Source organism: Lonchura striata, chromosome 1 (assembly GCF_046129695.1).
Source record: "Lonchura striata isolate bLonStr1 chromosome 1, bLonStr1.mat, whole genome shotgun sequence".
Classification (NCBI taxonomy): domain Eukaryota; kingdom Metazoa; phylum Chordata; class Aves; order Passeriformes; family Estrildidae; genus Lonchura; species Lonchura striata.
In genome coordinates, this window is record NC_134603.1 from 877,590 (window position 1) to 895,500 (window position 17,911).

The 17,911-nt window shown below is 64.9% G+C and overlaps 1 protein-coding gene across 1 annotated transcript; it reads left to right on the forward strand.

The window, feature by feature from the left end:
* Nucleotides 1–1,891: 1,891 nt before the first annotated feature.
* On the forward strand, nt 1,892–15,281 carry MAF1 (MAF1 negative regulator of RNA polymerase III). Its single transcript, XM_077781635.1, has 8 exons — nt 1,892–2,165; nt 2,849–3,001; nt 5,436–5,564; nt 8,146–8,290; nt 11,804–11,925; nt 12,502–12,621; nt 13,378–13,500; nt 14,143–15,281. The coding sequence occupies exons 2-8, from the start codon at nt 2,919–2,921 to the stop codon at nt 14,162–14,164; spliced, it is 744 nt and encodes a 247-aa protein (XP_077637761.1). The 5' UTR covers nt 1,892–2,165; nt 2,849–2,918; the 3' UTR covers nt 14,165–15,281.
* Nucleotides 15,282–17,911: the final 2,630 nt, after the last annotated feature.

Below are 17,911 nucleotides of genomic sequence, written 5' to 3' on the forward strand. Positions count from 1 at the left end.
CACCGGGACAGCGGGGACACGGGGACATGGGGGACACCAGGGACAGCAGGGACACCGGGACAGCGGGGACACCGGGACAGCGGGGACACGGGGACAGTGGGGACAGTGGGGACACCGGGACAGCGGGGACACGGGGACAGCGGGGACAGTGGGGACACCGGGACAGCGGGGACACGGGGACAGCGGGGACATGGGGACAGCGGGGACACCGGGACAGTGGGGACATGGGGGACACTGGGACAGCGGGGACACGGGGACAGCGGGGACACGGGGACAGCGTGGGACACAGCGGGGACAGAGGGGACAGCGAGGTCACCAGGACAGCGGGGACACGGGGACACGGGGACAGTGCGGGACACAGCAGGGACAGAGGGGACAGCAGGGACAGCGGGGTCACCAGGACAGCGGGGACACGGGGACAGCAGGGTCACCGGGACAGCGGGGACACAGGGACAGTGGGGACACTGGGACAGCGGGGACACAGGGACAGTGAGGACACTGGGACAGCGGGGACACGGGGACAGCGGTGGACAGTGGAGACACAGGGGACAGCGGGGTCACCAGGGACACGGGGGACAGCAGGGACATCAGGGGACAGCGGGGTCACCAAGGACACGGGGGACAGCAGGGACATCAGGGAACATGGGGGTCACCAGGGGACAGAGACAGGGATGGGACAGGGACAGGAGGGGACAAACATGGTGATGGGACAGAAACAGAGGAATCAGGGACAGGAGAGGACAGGGACAGTGAGGACAGGAACAGGAGAGGACAGGGACAAGGATGGGACAGAGAGGACAGGGATGGGGACATGGATGGGGATGGGACAGGGATGGGGACAGGGTCACCATGGGGTCACTCCGGGCTTGGGGTCACCTCCAACCCACTGGGAGAGCCCAGTCATCTGAGGTGCCGCGGTCACCCTTGGGTCACCTTTGGGGTGCCCTGGTCACTTTTGGGTCACCTTTGGGGTGCCCTGGTCACCCTTGGGTCATCTTTGGGGTGCCCTGGTCACTTTTGGGGTGCCCTGAGCCCCTCCCGGGCGTGTCCCCGTCCCCGGCCGGGGGTGACACGGGACGGTCCCGCGGGTCCCGCCCTTCCCAAACCTCCCGGGACAGCCCCGGGACCCTCCCGTGAGGGGACAATCCCGGGACACTCCCGTGGGACCATCCCGGGACCCTCCGGGGCAGTCCCGGTACATTTCCAGGACACTCCCGGTACAATCCCGGGACCATCCCCGCCTCTCGGGACGCGCCCCCCGCCCCCAACTCCCCCCATTTCCCCTCCCCTCACCGCCCCCTCCCCTCACCGCGCCGCCCCCCGCCTCCGCCGCCCGCAGCGCCAGGCGGAAGCGGCGCCGCCCGTCGTTCCCCGGTTGCACGCTGAGCTGCAGGCGGAGCGCGGCGCCGGCGGCGGCGGGCAGGAGGCGGCAGGGCGCGGCCAGCTCGGCGCGGGCCGCCATCAGCACCGTGGGGGCGGCGGCCGGGCCCGGCCCGGGGGCTCCGGGCGCCGCCATGGCGGCCCCGCCACTTCCGGCCTCCCGCCCGCGCGGTCCGGCCGCCAGCCGGGTCCCCTCCGGGGGAGCGCCGGGAAACGCGGCCGCGCGCGCGGGAGTTCCGGGGAGGGGCGTTCCGCCGAGGCCACGCCTCCGGCCACGCCCCCCGCCCCGCCGTGATTGACAGGCGCTCCCCCCGTCTTTGTCCGCGCCGGCCAATGGGAGCGCCGAGCGCCCCCGCGGTGGGCGGGGCCGCGGGCTCTGCGCTGACTGACGTCGCTGTTGGCCGATGAAAGGCGAGCGCGGCGGTGATTGACGGGTATTCTCGCCAATGGGATCGCGGGCCGCGGGCGCCGCTCGGGCGGGGCGGGCGCGGGCGGGGCGGTGCCGCCGCTGTTGCCGTCCGGTGCCGCAGGAGAAGGTCGCCCGCTCGCCCGCTCGCTCCGGGGGATTCCCAGGATCTCGCTCGGCCGCTCGCGCCGTCTCCCGAGCACTCGGGGACATGTCGAGGTGGGCGGAGGCCCGGTGGGCCGGCGCCAGACGGCGGACGGCGGCCGCGGCGCACTCGCCCTCCTCGAGCTTTCCCCGGAGACGCCTCCCTTTACAAGCGCCCCGAGCCTGAAGGCGCTGCCACGGCGAGGAGGCACCGATAAAGGAGCAGGACGCGCCGGTAAGCCCGCTCGGCCCGCCGTCCCTCTTCTGTGCGCCCTAAAGCCGCGCGAACTACAGCTCCCGGCGTACCCCGCGCCGCCCAGGCGCGGCCTAGCGGCGCGCGGAGCCGCGGGGCAGGATGGGAGCAGTAGTCCGGCGATAGAGAGGCTGCGCCGCCCGCGCGGGGCGTGCCGGGAGGCGTAGTCCGCCGGTACATCGCTGCTATGCGCCGCGCGGGGCATGCCGGGAGCTGTAGTCCGGCGCGCGGGGCACGCCGGGAAGGCGCTTCCTGTGGCGCCGCCCGGGGCCGGGGGAGACTTTTCCGCGTCTTTTTCTTGTTCCTTTTCTTTGTTTTCCTTCTCCTTTTCTCCTCTTTTTCCCCTCTTTTCCTTCCTCCTCCCTCTCTGCGCCTCCCTCTCCGCCTGCCGCCTTTTCCCCCTTTGTGGTGCCGCTGCCAGCTCCACCTGAAGCTGTTCTCCCTCCTCCTCCGGTTCCTTTACTTCCTCTCTCCTTTCCCGTTTCTTTTCCCATTTCTGCTTTTTCCGTCGTTTCCTTCTCCTTCCTGCAGTTCTCTCCCTTCCTTCCCTTTCTCTCCTTCCCGGCATTCCCGCCCATTCCCGCTTTTCCCCGGGGGTGCCGGGGAATCGCCCCGGGCCCATCCCGGTGCCGTCCCTCACCTTCCCCGTTGGTTCCCGGGAGCAGCTGCGGCGCCGGGAGGGAATTCCGGGAACCCCCGGGAATTGTTCCGGGAATTCCCGGGAATTCCGGGAGGATGAAGCTGCTGGAGAACTCCAGCTTCGAGGCCATCAACTCCCAGCTGACCGTGGAGACCGGCGACGCCCACATCATCGGCAGGTCAGCGGGAATGGGCCGGGAAACCGGGAATGCTGGACCGGGAAAAGCCCCAGGAATCTGGGAATGCTGAACTGGGAAAGGCTCTGGGAAGGTGGGAATGAGGGACCGGGAAACCTGGGAATGCTGGACCGGGAAAAGCTCCGGGAAGCTGGGAATGATGGACCAGGAAAAGCCCTGGGAATCTGGGAATGCTGAACTAGGAAAAGCTCCGGGAGGCTGGGAATGCTGTCCCGGGAAAAGCCCTGGGAATGCTGCCCCCAGGAAAGGCTCTGGGAATCTGGGAATGCTGTCCTGGGAAAAGCTCTGGGAAGCCTGGGAATCTCGGAATTCTGTCCCTGAGGGTCTTGGGAATGCTGTCCCAGGAAAAGCCCTGGGAATCTGGGAATGATGAACCGGGAATTTGGGGATGCTGCCCCTGAGAAAGGCTCTGGGAATCTGGGAATGCTGTCCCAGGAAAAGCTCTGGGAATCTGGGAATGCTGCCCCAGGGAAGCAGGAATGCTGTCTCAGGAATCTGGGAATGCTGCCCTGGAAAAGCCTCGGGAATCTGGGAATGCTGTCCCCAGGAAATCTGGGACACTGGGAATCTGGGAATTCTGTCCCTGGGACACCAGGAATGCTGCCCCAGGAAAAGCTCCAGGAATCTGGGAATGCCATCCCTGGGAATCTGGGAATTCTGTAATGGGAATATGGGAATTCTGCCCTTGGGAATCTGGGAATTCTGTCCCTAGGAATTTGGGAATTTTGCCCCAAGAAAACTCCAGGAATTTGGGAGTTCTGTTCCCTTGAAACCCAGGAATCTGGGAATTCCACCCCACGAAACCTGGAATCTGGGAATGCTGCTCTGGGAATGGACATGGGGCTCTGGGATCCCCCAGGGAGGGCTCTGGGATCCCCAGGGTGTCTCTGGGATCCCCTGGGTGTCTCTGGGTGTCTCTGGGATCCCTGGGTGTCTCTGGGTGTCTCTGGGATCCCTGGGTGTCTCTGGGTGTCTCTGGGATCCCCTGGGTGTCTCTGGGTGTCTCTGGGATCCCCTGGGTGTCTCTGGGATCCCCTGGGTGTCTCTGGGTGTCTCTGGGATCCCTGGGTGTCTCTGGGGTCCCCTGGGTGTCTCTGGGATCGGGATCCCGGGGCTCCCTCGCCCACGGCGCCGTGCCGGGCTCTGTGGGATCTCTGGGTGTCTCTGGGATCCCCTGGGTGTCTCTGGGATCCCTGGGTGTCTCTGGGATCCCCTGGGTGTCTCTGGGGTCTCTGGGATCCCCTGGGTGTCTCTGGGGTCTCTGGGATCCCCTGGGTGTCTCTGGGGTCTCTGGGATCCCCTGGGTGTCTCTGGGATCGGGATCCCGGGGCTCCCTTGCCCACGGCACCGTGCCGGGCTCTGTGGGATCTCTGGGTGTCTCTGGGATCCCTGGGTGTCTCTGGGTGTCTCTGGGATCCCCTGGGTGTCTCTGGGATCCCCTGGGTGTCTCTGGGTGTCTCTGGGATCTCTGGGTGTCTCTGGGATCCCCTGGGTGTCTCTGGGATCCCTGGGTGTCTCTGGGATTGGGATCCCGGGGCTCCCCTCGCCCATGGCGCCGTGCCGGGCTCTGTGGGATCCCCTGGGTGTCTCTGGGATCCCCTGGGTGTCTCTGGGTGTCTCTGGGATCCCCTGGGTGTCTCTGGGATCCCCTGGGTGTCCCTGGGATCGGGATCCCGGGGCTCCCTCGCCCACGGCGCTGTGCCAGGCTCTGTGGGATCTCTGGGTGTCTCTGGGATCCCTGGGTGTCTCTGGGTGTCTCTGGGATCCCCTGGGTGTCTCTGGGGTCTCTGGGATCTCTGGGTGTCTCTGGGATCTCTGGAATCCCCGGGTGTCTCTGGGTGTCTCTGGGATCCCCTGGGTGTCTCTGGGTGTCTCTGGGATCCCCTGGGTGTCTCTGGGTGTCTCTGGGGTCCCCTGGGTGTCTCTGGGATCGGGATCCCGGGGCTCCCTTGCCCACGGCGCCGTGCCGGGCTCTGTGGGATCTCTGGGTGTCTCTGGGATCCCTGGGTGTCTCTGGGTGTCTCTGGGATCCCCTGGGTGTCTCTGGGGTCCCCTGGGTGTCTCTGGGATCCCTGGGTGTCTCTGGGTGTCTCTGGGATCCCCTGGGTGTCTCTGGGATCCCCTGGGTGTCTCTGGGATCGGGATCCCGGGGCTCCCTCGCCCACGGCGCCGTGCCGGGCTCTGTGGGATCTCTGGGTGTCTCTGGGATCCCCTGGGTGTCTCTGGGTGTCTCTGGGATCCCTGGGTGTCTCTGGGATCCCCTGGGTGTCTCTGGGGTCCCCTGGGTGTCTCTGGGGTCCCCTGGGTGTCTCTGGGTGTCTCTGGGATCCCCTGGGTGTCTCTGGGATCCCCTGGGTGTCTCTGGGATCGGGATCCCGGGGCTCCCTCGCCCACGGCGCCGTGCCGGGCTCGGCAGGATCGAGAGCTACTCGTGCAAGCTGGCCGGCATCGACAAGCAGCTCTTCAAGCAGTTCTGCCACGAGGGGCAGCCCCACGCGCTCGAGGCCCTGTCCCCGCCCCAGAGCTCCGGCCTCAGCCCCGGCAGGTGCGGGAACGGGAACGGGGGCACCGGGAAACGGGGGGACACGCTGGGGAAACGGGGGGGACACGCTGGGGAACTGGGGGGACACGCTGGGGAACTGGGGGGGACACGCTGGGGAAACAGGGGGGACACGCTGGGGAAAGGGGGGGACACACTGGGGAAAGGGGGGGACACGCTGGGGAAACAGGGGGGACACGCTGGGGAAAGGGGGGGACACGCTGGGGAACTGGGGGGACACGCTGGGGAAAGGGGGGGACACGCTGGGGAACTGGGGGGACACGCTGGGGAACTGGGGGGACACGCTGGGGAAAGGGGGGGACACGCTGGGGAACTGGGGGGACACGCTGGGGAAACGGGGGGGACACGCTGGGGAAACGGGGACACGCTGGGGAAACGGGGGGGACACACCGGGGAACTGGGGGGGACACACCTGGGAACTGGGGGGACACACCGGGGAAACGGGGGGACACGCTGGGGAACTGGGGGGACACACTGGGGAAACGGGGGGACACGCTGGGGAACTGGGGGGACACGCTGGGGAACTGGGGGGGACACGCTGGGGAAACGGGGGGACACGCTGGGGAACTGGGGGGACACGCTGGGGAAACGGGGGGGACACACTGGGGAACTGGGGGGACACACTGGGGAAACGGGGGGACACACCGGGAACTGGGGGGGACACGCTGGGGAACTGGGGGGACACGCTGGGGAACTGGGGGGACACGCTGGGGAACTGGGGGGACACGCTGGGGAACTGGGGGGACACGCTGGGGAACTGGGGGGACACGCTGGGGAACTGGGGGGACACGCTGGGGAAACGGGGGGACACGCTGGGGAAATGGAGGGGACACGCTGGGGAAACGGGGGGACACGCTGGGGAAACGGGGGGACACGCTGGGGAAACAGGGGGGACACGCTGGGGAAATGGGGGGACACGCTGGGGAAATGGGGGGGACACGCTGGGGAAATGGGGGGACACGCTGGGGAAATGGGGGGACACGCTGGGGAAACGGGGGGACACGCTGGGGAAATGGGGGGGACACGCTGGGGAACTGGGGGGGACACACCTGGAACTGGGGGGACACGCTGGGGAACTGGGGGGACACACCTGGAACTGGGGGGACACGCTGGGGAAATGGGGGGGACACGCTGGGGAACTGGGGGGACACACCTGGAACTGGGGGGACACGCTGGGGAACTGGGGGGGAACTGGGGAGGACATGTTGGGGAACAGTGGTCCCAGTTGTGACCCCGGCTGTGTCCCCAGTGACCCCAGTTGTGTCCCCAGTGACCCCAGTTGTGTCCCCAGTGTCCCCAGTGACCCCGGCTGTGTCCCCAGGCAGGGCAAGGGCCCGCTCAGCGACACCAGTGACCCCAGTTCTGTCCCCAGTGACCCCAGTTCTGTCCCCAGTGTCCCCAGTGACCCCAGTTGTTTCCCCAGTGACCCCAGTTCTGTCCCCAGTGTCCCCAGTGACCCCAGTTCTGTCCCCAGTGACCCCAGTGACCCCAGTTGTGCCCCCAGTGACACCAGTGACCCCAGTTCTGTCCCCAGTGTCCCCAGTGACCCCAGTTGTGTCCCCAGTGACCCCAGTTGTGCCCCCAGTGACACCAGTGACCCCAGTTGTGTCCCCAGTGACCCCAGTTGTGTCCCCAGTGTCCCCAGTGACCCTGGCTGTGTCCCCAGTGACCCCGGCTGTGTCCCCAGGCAGGGCGAGGGCCCGCTCAGCGACACCAGTGACCCCAGTTGTGTCCCCAGTGTCCCCAGTGACCCCAGTTGTGTCCCCAGTTGTGTCCCCAGTGACCCCAGTTGTGTCCCCAGTTGTGTCCCCAGTGACCCCGGCTGTGTCCCCAGTGACCCCAGTGACCCCGGCTGTGTCCCCAGTGTCCCCAGTGACCCCGGCTGTGTCCCCAGGCAGGGCAAGGGCCCGCTCAGCGACACCAGTGACCCCAGTTGTGTCCCCAGTGTCCCCAGTGACCCCAGTTGTGTCCCCAGTGACCCCGGCTGTGCCCCCAGTGTCCCCAGCGACCCCAGTTGTGTCCCCAGTGACCCCAGTTGTGACCCCAGTTGTGTCCCCAGTGACCCCGGCTGTGCCCCCAGTGACACCAGTGACCCCAGTTCTGTCCCCAGTGTCCCCAGTGACCCCGGTTGTGCCCCCAGTGACACCACTGACCCCAGTTGTGTCCCCAGTGACACCAGTGACCCCAGTTGTGTCCCCCGTGACCCCGGCTGTGTCCCCAGGCAGGGCGAGGGCCCGCTCAGCGACACCAGTGACCCCAGTTCTGTCCCCAGTGACCCCAGTTGTGTCCCCGGTGTCCCCAGTGACCCTGGCTGTGTCCCCAGTGTCCCCAGTGACCCCAGTTGTGTCCCCAGTGACCCCGGCTGTGTCCCCAGTGTCCCCAGTGACCCCAGTTGTGTCCCCAGTGTCCCCAGTGACCCCAGTTGTGTCCCCAGTGACCCCGGTTGTGCCCCCAGTGTCCCCAGTGACCCCAGTTCTGTCCCCAGTGACCCCAGTGACCCCAGTTGTGTCCCCAGTGACCCCAGTTGTGTCCCCAGTGTCCCCAGTGACCCCGGCTGTGTCCCCAGGCAGGGCGAGGGCCCGCTCAGCGACACGTGCAGCCGCAAGACGCTGTTCTACCTGATCGCCACCCTGAACGAGGCCTTCCGGCCCGACTACGACTTCAGCGCCGCCAAGAGCCACGAGTTCAGCCGCGAGCCCAGCCTCAACTGGGTACGGGCACTGGGAGGGACTGGGATGGACTGGGAGGGACTGGGAGGGACTGGGAGGGACTGGGACAGCCACGAGTTCAGCCGCGAGCCCAGCCTCAACTGGGTACGGGCACTGGGAGGGGCTGGGATGGACTGGGAGGGACTGGGAGGGACTGGGATGGGACTGGGACAGCCACGAGTTCAGCCTCAACTGGGTACGGGCACTGGGAGGGACTGGGATGGACTGGGATGGGACTGGGACAGCCACGAGCCCAGCCTCAACTGGGTACGGGCACTGGGAGGGACTGGGATGGACTGGGATGGGACTGGGAGGGACTGGGACAGCCACGAGTTCAGCCACGAGCCCAGCCTCAACTGGGTACGGGCACTGGGGGCACTGGGGGGACTGGGATGGACTGGGATAGGACTGGATGGGACTGGGACAGCCACGAGTTCAGCCGCGAGCCCAGCCTTAACTGGGTACGGGCACTGGGAGGGACTGGGATGGGACTGGGAGGGACTGGGACAGCCACGAGTTCAGCCACGAGCCCAGCCTCAACTGGGTACGGGCACTGGGAGGGACTGGGATGGGACTGGGAGGGACTGGGATGGGACTGGGACTGCCATGAGTTCAGCCGCGAGCCCAGCCTCAACTGGGTACGGGCACTGGGGGCACTGGGGGGACTGGGATGGACTGGGAGGGACTGGGATGGGACTGGGAGGGACTGGGATGGACTGGGATGGACTGGGATGGACTGGGACAGCCACGAGTTCAGCCGCGAGCCCAGCCTCAACTGGGTACGGGCACTGGGGGCACTGGGAGGGACTGGGACAGCCACGAGTTCAGCCGCGAGCCCAGCCTCAACTGGGTACGGGCACTGGGAGGGACTGGGATGGACTGGGACAGCCACAAGCCCAGCCTCAACTGGGTACGGGCACTGGGGGCACTGGGAGCACTGGGAGGGACTGGGACAGCCACGAGTTCAGCCGCGAGCCCAGCCTCAACTGGGTACGGGCACTGGGAGGGACTGGGATGGGACTGGGTACGGGCACTGGGAGGGACTGGGATGGGACTGGGTACGGGCACTGGGATGGGACTGGGATGGGACTGGGATGGGACTGGGAGGGACTGGGATGGGACAGGATGGGGCGGGATGTAGGAATTGGGATTTACCTGGAGACAGGTCATGGAATAGGAAAATCCTGGAATTCTGGAATGCTCTGGGATGGAAGGGATCTCTGGCATGATCCCATTCCCACGGGGCAGCTCCCGCTATCCCAGGATAGTGCAGGAGCTGGATCAGCCCCGGATTCTCTGGGAATTCCATCCCAAAACCCCAACATTCCATGGGGAGCCATTCCCTGTTTCCCATCCCTCCAGCATCCCAAACCCCTCTCCAGCTCTCCCAGAAAAACCCTGGAAAAGGCTCTGGGGGGCTCTGGATATTGCCAGAGCTGGGGAATCCCAAATTTCCCTGGGAATGCCATTCCCCCGTTTGTGTGTGTCCCTGTCCCCATGTCCCTGTTCCCGTATCCCCGTCCTTGTTCCCGTGTCCCTGTCCCCATTCCGTGTCCCCATTCCCATGTCCCTGTCCTGGTTCCCATGTCCCTGTCCCTGTGTCTCCATTCCTGTGTCCCTGTCCCCAGTCCTGTGTCTCCATTCCCATGTCCCTGTTCCCATGTCCCTGTTCCCATGTCCCTGTTCCCATGTCCCCGTCCTTGTTCCGTGTCCCTGTCCCCGTCCCCGTGTCCCCATTCCCGTGTCCCTGTCCCCGTTCCCGTGTCCCCGTTCCCGTGTCCCTGTCCCGTGTCCCTGTCCCCATTTCCGTGTCCCTGTCCCCGTGTCCCCGTTCCCATGTCCCTGTTCCCGTTCCCGTGTCCCTGTCCCCGTTCCAGTGTCCCCATTCCCGTGTCCCTGTCCCCGTTCCCGTGTCCCTGTCCCGTGTCCCTGTCCCCATTCCCATGTCCCTGTCCCCATTCCCGTGTCCCTGTCCCCATTCCCGTGTCCCTGTCCCCATTCCCATGTCCCTGTCCCTGTTCCATGTCCCACGTCCCAATCCCACGTTGCAGGTGGTGAATGCTGTGAACTGCAGCCTCTTCTCGGCCGTGCGCGAGGATTTCATCCCCATTCCCGTGTCCCTGTCCCGTGTCCCTGTCCCCATTCCCGTGTCCCTGTCCCCGTTCCCGTGTCCCCGTCCCCGTGTCCCTGTCCCCGTTCCAGTGTCCCCATTCCCGTGTCCCTGTCCCCGTTCCCGTGTCCCCGTCCCCGTGTCCCTGTCCCCGTTCCATGTCTCACGTCCCAATCCCACGTTGCAGGTGGTGAATGCCGTGAACTGCAGCCTCTTCTCGGCCGTGCGCGAGGATTTCATCCCCATTCCCGTGTCCCCGTGTCCCTGTCCCGTGTCCCTGTCCCCGTTCCCGTGTCCCCATTCCCGTGTCCCTGTCCCGTGTCCCTGTCCCCGTTCCCGTGTCCCCGTCCCCGTGTCCCTGTCCCCGTTCCATGTCTCACATCCCAATCCCACGTTGCAGGTGGTGAATGCTGTGAACTGCAGCCTCTTCTCGGCCGTGCGCGAGGATTTCATCCCCATTCCCGTGTCCCTGTCCCGTGTCCCTGTCCCCGTTCCCGTGTCCCCGTTCCCGTGTCCCATTCCCGTGTCCCTGTCCCCGTTCCCGTGTCCCCATTCCCGTGTCCCTGTCCCCGTTCCTGTGTCCCTGTCCCCATTCCCGTGTCCCTGTCCCCGTTCCATGTCTCACGTCCCAATCCCACGTTGCAGGTGGTGAATGCCGTGAACTGCAGCCTCTTCTCGGCTGTGCGCGAGGATTTCATCCCCATTCCCGTGTCCCTGTCCCGTGTCCCTGTCCCCGTTCCCGTGTCCCTGTCCCGTGTCCCTGTCCCCGTTCCCGTGTCCCCGTGTCCCCGTGTCCCTGTCCCGTGTCCCTGTCCCCGTTCCCGTGTCCCCGTCCCCATGTCCCTGTCCCCGTTCCATGTCTCACATCCCAATCCCACGTTGCAGGTGGTGAATGCCGTGAACTGCAGCCTCTTCTCGGCTGTGCGCGAGGATTTCATCCCCATTCCCGTGTCCCTGTCCCGTGTCCTTGTCCCCGTTCCCATGTCCCTGTCCCCGTGTCCCTGTCCCCGTTCCATGTCTCACATCCCAATCCCACGTTGCAGGTGGTGAATGCCGTGAACTGCAGCCTCTTCTCGGCTGTGCGCGAGGATTTCATCCCCGTTCCCGTGTCACTGTCCCGTGTCCCTGTCCCCGTTCCAGTGTCCCCATTCCCGTGTCCCTGTCCCGTGTCCCTGTCCCCGTTCCCGTGTCCCTGTTCCCGTGTCCCTGTCCCTGTTCCATGTCTCACATCCCAATCCCACGTTGCAGGTGGTGAATGCTGTGAACTGCAGCCTCTTCTCGGCCGTGCGCGAGGATTTCATCCCCGTTCCCGTGTCCCTGTCCCGTGTCCCTGTCCCCGTTCCAGTGTCCCCATTCCCGTGTCCCTGTCCCCGTTCCATGTCTCACATCCCAATCCCACGTTGCAGGTGGTGAATGCCGTGAACTGCAGCCTCTTCTCGGCCGTGCGCGAGGATTTCAAGGCGCTGAAGCCGCTGCTGTGGGACGCGGTGGATGAGGAGATCTGCCTGGCCGAGTGTGACATCTACAGGTACCTGCCCCATCCAGGGGATCCGGGCGCTTCCCAAAGGATTCCAGCCCTGTCCCCAATCCCGTGACATTCCCACCGTTCCCGTCCCCAATCCCGTGACATTCCTGCTGTCCCTGTTCCCAATCCCGTGACATTCCCGCTGTCCCTGTTCCCAATGCCGTGACATTCCCGCTGTCCCCGTCCCCAATCCCGTGACATTCCCATCCCCAATCCCGTGACATTCCTGCTGTCCCCGTCCCCAATCCCATGACATTCCCATCCCCAATCCCGTGACATTCCCGCTGTCCCTGTTCCCAATGCCGTGACATTCCTGCTGTCCCTGTTCCCAATCCCGTGACATTCCCGCTGTCCCCGTCCCCAATCCCGTGACATTCCCGCCGTTCCCGTCCCCAATCCCGTGACATTCCCACTGTCCCCGTCCCCAATCCCGTGACATTCCCGCCGTTCCCGTCCCCAATTCCGTGACATTCCCGTCCCCAATCCCGTGACATTCCCGCTGTTCCCGTCCCCAATCCCGTGACATTCCCGCCGTTCCCGTCCCCAATCCCGTGACATTCCCGCCGTTCCCGTTCCCAGCTACAACCCGGACCTGGACTCGGATCCCTTCGGGGAGGACGGGAGCCTCTGGTCCTTCAATTACTTCTTCTACAACAAGAGGCTCAAGAGGATCGTCTTCTTCACCTGCCGCTCCATCAGGTCCGCCCCGGATCCCGGGATTCCGGGCTCTTCCCCAGAGCATTCCCAGAATTCTGGGGGGTGTTCCCCAGGGGATTCCGGGCTCTTCCCCAGAGCATTCCCAGAATTCTGGGGGGTGTTTCCCAGGGGATTCCAGGCTCTTCCCCAGAGCATTCCCAGAATTCTGGGGGGTGTTTCCCAGGGGATTCCGGGCTCTTCCCCAGGGCGTTCCTGGAATTCTGGGGGGTGTTTCCCAGGGGATTCCGGGCTCTTCCCCAGGGCGTTCCTGGAATTCTGGGGGGTGTTTCCCAGGGGATTCCGGGCTCTTCCCCAGAGCGTTCCTGGAATTCTGGGGGGTGTTCCCCAGGAGATTCTGGGCTCTTCCCCAGGGCGTTCCCGGAATTCTGGGGGGTGTTTCCCAGGGGATTCCGGGCTCTTCCCCAGAGCGTTCCTGGAATTCTGGGGCATTCCCCAGGAGATTCCAGGGGTCATTTCCAAGGGGGGGATTCCCTGGAATTTCAAGGTGGGGGGGGATGTTCCTGAGGGGATTCCTGGAATTCCAGGGTCCATTCCCAAGTGGGGGATTCCCTGGAATTCCAGGGGGGGGAGGGATGTTCCCGAGGGGATTCATTGGAATTCCAGGGTGGGGGGGAGATGTTCCCAAGGGGATTCCCTGGAATTCCAGGGTGGGGAGGTGTTCCCAAGGGGATTCCCTGGAATTCCAGGGTGGGGAGGTGTTCCCGAGGGGATTCCCTGGAATTGTGGCCATCCCCGCAGTGGCTACGCCTACACCCGCCCGGACACCGGGAACGAGCTGGACATGGACCTGGGCGAGGGCGACGCCGAGAAGGGCGACAGCGGCGACCCCGAGGGCGAGGGCGGCGCCATCGAGGAGGACAGGTGGGTGGGTGGGGCGGGGGCGTGGCCGCAGGTGAGGCAAGAGGACAGGTGGGTGGGCGGGGCGGGGGGCGTGGCCGCAGGTGAGGCAGGAGGACGGGTGGGCGGGGCGGGGGGCGTGGCCACAGGTGAGGCAGGAGGACAGGTGGGTGGGTGGGGCAGGGGGCGTGGCCACAGGTGAGGCAGGAGGACAGGTGGGTGGGCGGGGCAGGGGGCGTGGCCGCAGGTGAGGCAGGAGGACGGGTGGGCGGGGCGGGGGGCGTGGCCGCAGGTGAGGCAGGAGGACAGGTGGGTGGGGCGGGGGGCGTGGCCACAGGTGAGGCAGGAGGACAGGTGGGTGGGCGGGGCGGGGGGCGTGGCCGCAGGTGAGGCAGGAGGACAGGTGGGTGGGCGGGGCGGGGGCGTGGCCGCAGGTGAGGCAGGAGGACAGGTGGGTGGGCGGGGTGGGGGCGTGGCCGCAGGTGAGGCAGGAGGACAGGTGGGTGGGCGGGGCGGGGGGCGTGGCCGCAGGTGAGGCAGGAGGACAGGTGGGTGGGCGGGGTGGGGCTGTGGCCGCAGGTGAGGCAGGAGGACAGGTGGGTGGGTGGGTGGGGGGCGTGGCCACAGGTGAGGCAGGTGACCCTCCCTGTCCTGGCCTCGTTCCAGGCCGCAGGTGATGTGCATGTGAGATTCCCAGCGGGATCCGAGACACCGGGAACGGAACCGGCAACAGGAACGGAACCAGCAATGGGACTGGAAATGGACTGGGAACCGAACCAGCACCAGGAACGGGACTGGGAATGGAACCAGCACTGGGAACGGGACTGGGAATGGAACCAGGACTGGGAACCGAACCAGCACCGGGAATGGAACTGGGAATGGAACCAGGACTGGGAACCGAACCAGCACCGGGAATGGGACTGGGAACCGAACCAGCACCGGGAATGGGACTGGGAATGGAACCAGGACTGGGAACCGAACCAGCACCGGGAATGGGACTGGGAATGGAACCAGGACTGAGAACCAAACCAGCACCGGGACTGGGAACTGAACCAGCACCAGAAATGGGACTGGGAACCGAACCAGCACCAGGAACGGGACTGGGAATGGAACCAGGACTGGGAACCGAACCAGCACCGGGAATGGGACTGGGAACTGAACCAGCACCAGAAATGGGACTGAGAATGGAACCAGGACTGGGACCCGAACCAACACTGGGACTAGGAATGGAATCAGCACCAGGAATGGGACTGGGAATGGAACCAGGAATGGAACCAGGACTGGGAACGGAACCAGGAATAGAACCAGGACTGGGAACCAAACCAGCACCGGGACTGGGAACGGAACCAGGAATAGAACCAGAACTGGGAACAGAACCAGGAACAGAACTGGCACCAGGAAAGGAACCAGGAACGGAGCCAGGACTGGCAACCAAACCAGCAACGGAACCGGGAATGGAACCGGGAAAGGACCCGGCCCTGTCCCAGAGGCGCTGGTCCTTCCCGAGCTGTGTCCCCCCCGGTGTCACGGCGTCCCCGTGTTCCCCCTGGACACCGGAGCCCCCCAGGAATCCCGGAGCTCCGGAGCCGCTGCCGGAGCCGCGCCGGGAGCTCCGGGAAGCTTCGCTGCACTTTATGGCTCCTGCCCTCGGCTGCACTGATCCCCGTCCCGCCTGCCCGGGCTCCTGAGGGGCTCCGTCCGTCCGTCCCGGCCCTGCCGGGGGAAAACCCCAAATCCCCCGCCCAGGAACTGCCCCCTGCCCCCCATCCCGAGTCCGTGTGTTTCAAGAGTTTGGCTTTGCTCTCCATCGGCTCCAGCTCCGCTTTTCCTCCTGGGATCTCACCTGGGCCAGCTGAGCCCTGTGCCTGAGGCTGGGGATCCCATCTGTGCCTCCCTTGGGATCTGGATCAGGGGGATCCACCTGCGCCTCCCTTGGGATCTGGATCAGGGGATCCCATCTGTGCCTCCCCTGGGATCTGGATCAGGGGATCCCACCTGTGCCTCCCCTGGGATCTGGATCAGGGGGTCCCACCTGCATCTCCCTTGGGATCTGGGATCTGGATCAGGGGGTTCCACCTGCGCCTCCCTTGGGATTTGGGATCTGGATCAGGGGGTTCCACCTGTGCCTCCCTTGGGATCTGGATCGGGGGGTCCCACCTGCGCCTCCCTTGGGATTTGGGATCTGGATCGGGGGTTCCACCTGCGCCTCCCTTGGGATTTGGGATCTGGATCAGGGGATCCCATCTGTGCCTCCCCTGGGATCTGGATCAGGGGATCCCATCTGTGCCTCCCTTGGGATCTGGATCAGGGGGTCCCACCTGTGCCTCCCTTGGGATTTGGGATCTGGATCAGGGGATCCCATCTGCGCCTCCCTTGGGATTTGGGATCTGGATCAGGGGGTCCCACCTGTGCCTCCCCTGGGATCTGGATCAGGGGATCCCATCTGCATCTCCCTTGGGATCTGGATCAGGGGGTTCCACCTGCGCCTCCCTTGGGATTTGGGATCTGGATCAGGGGATCCCATCTGCATCTCCCTTGGGATCTGGGATCTGGATCAGGGGATCCCATCTGCATCTCCCTTGGGATCTGGATCAGGGGGTTCCACCTGCGCCTCCCTTGGGATTTGGGATCTGGATCAGGGGATCCCATCTGCGCCTCCCCTGGGATCTGGATCAGGGGGTTCCACCTGCGCCTCCCTTGGGATTTGGGATCTGGATCAGGGGATCCCACCTGTGCCTCCCCTGGGATCTGGATCAGGGGGTCCCACCTGCGCCTCCCTTGGGATCTGGATCAGGGGATCCCATCTGTGCCTCCCTTGGGATCTGGATCAGGGGGTCCCACCTGCGCCTCCCTTGGGATTTGGGATCTGGATCAGGGGATCCCACCTGCGCCTCCCTTGGGATTTGGGATCTGGATCAGGGGATCCCACCTGCGCCTCCCTTGGGATTTGGGATCTGGATCGGGAGATCCCACCTGTGCCTCCCTTGGGATCTGGATCAGGGGGTCCCACCTGCATCTCCCTTGGGATCTGGATCAGGGGATCCCACCTGTGCCTCCCTTGGGATCTGGATCAGGGGATCCCACCTGCGCCTCCCTTGGGATTTGGGATCTGGATCGGGAGATCCCACCTGTGCCTCCCTTGGGATCTGGATCAGGGGGTTCCACCTGCGCCTCCCTTGGGAGGATCTGGATCAGGGGATCCCATCTGCACCTCCCTTGGGATCTGGATCAGGGGATCCCACCTGTGCCTCCCTTGGGATCTGGATCAGGGGGTCCCACCTGCGTCTCCCTTGGGATCTGGATCAGGGGGTCCCACCTGCACCTCCCTTGGGATCTGGATCAGGGGGTTCCACCTGCGCCTCCCTTGGGAGGATCTGGATCAGGGGATCCCATCTGCACCTCCCTTGGGATCTGGATCAGGGGGTTCCACCTGCGCTTCCCTTGGGAGGATCTGGATCAGGGGGATCCCATCTGCACCTCCCTTGGGATCTGGATCAGGGGATCCCACCTGTGCCTCCCTTGGGATCTGGATCAGGGGGTTCCACCTGCACCTCCCCTGGGATCTGGATCAGGGGGATCCCACCTGTGCCTCCCCTGGGATCTGGATCAGGGGGTTCCACCTGCGCCTCCCTTGGGATCTGGATCGGGGGATCCCACCTGCACCTCCCTTGGGATCTGGATCAGGGGGATCCCATCTGTGCCTCCCTTGGGATTTGGGATCTGGATCAGGGGGTTCCACCTGTGCCTCCCTTGGGATCTGGATCAGGGGGTCCCACCCTTGGGATCTGGAGGGGCCCCTGAGCCCCCCCCCCAAAATCCCCTCCTTCATTCCCCCTGAACTCCTCCCGGAACGTTGGAATTCCGCCCCCAGTAAAGGATTCCTGGGATTTGCCCCCAATTCCCGGGGGTACCCCTGGGATGTTGCCATTCCCACGGGGGGTGGGACCTCCAACCCGACTTTATCCATTGGAAAACCTTATTTATTGGAAAAACTCCTTTATCCTTTGGGAAGCCCTTTAATAGTTGAAAAAGCGCCTTTATCCATTGGAATGTCCTTTTATTTATGGGAAACATTCCTTTATCCATGGGAATATTCCTCTATTTATGGGGGAAATCCATTTATCCATGGGAATATCAATTTATTCATGGGAATATCCCTTTATCCATGGGAATATCCCTTTATCCATGGGAATATCCCTCTATTTATGGGGGAAATCCCCTTATCCATGGAAAAATCCTTTTATCCATGAGTGGCATTGAGGGTTTGGTGTCCCTAAGGGCTTGGTGTCCCCAAGGCTTTGGTGTCCCCAGGGCTTGGTGTCCCCCAGGAATTTGGACTTGCTTTAAGGGATTTAAACCGGGTTTAAGAACCCCAGGCCTGGTTTGGAGGAGTTCCACCCCAGTGAAGCCTTTTAGAGCTGGGATTTCATCTGCG

What these genes read in the sequence shown, in the direction of transcription:
- MAF1 (XM_077781635.1), top strand. Translation starts at nt 2,919, where the DNA reads ATGAAGCTGCTGGAGAACTCCAGCTTCGAGGCCATCAACTCCCAGCTG. An exon ending in TCCGGCCTCAGCCCCGGCAG is followed by an intron (nt 5,565 to 8,145) that starts GTGCGGGAACGG and finishes CTGTGTCCCCAG; the next exon opens with GCAGGGCGAGGGCCCGCTCA. An exon ending in TTCACCTGCCGCTCCATCAG is followed by an intron (nt 12,622 to 13,377) that starts GTCCGCCCCGGA and finishes CCATCCCCGCAG; the next exon opens with TGGCTACGCCTACACCCGCC.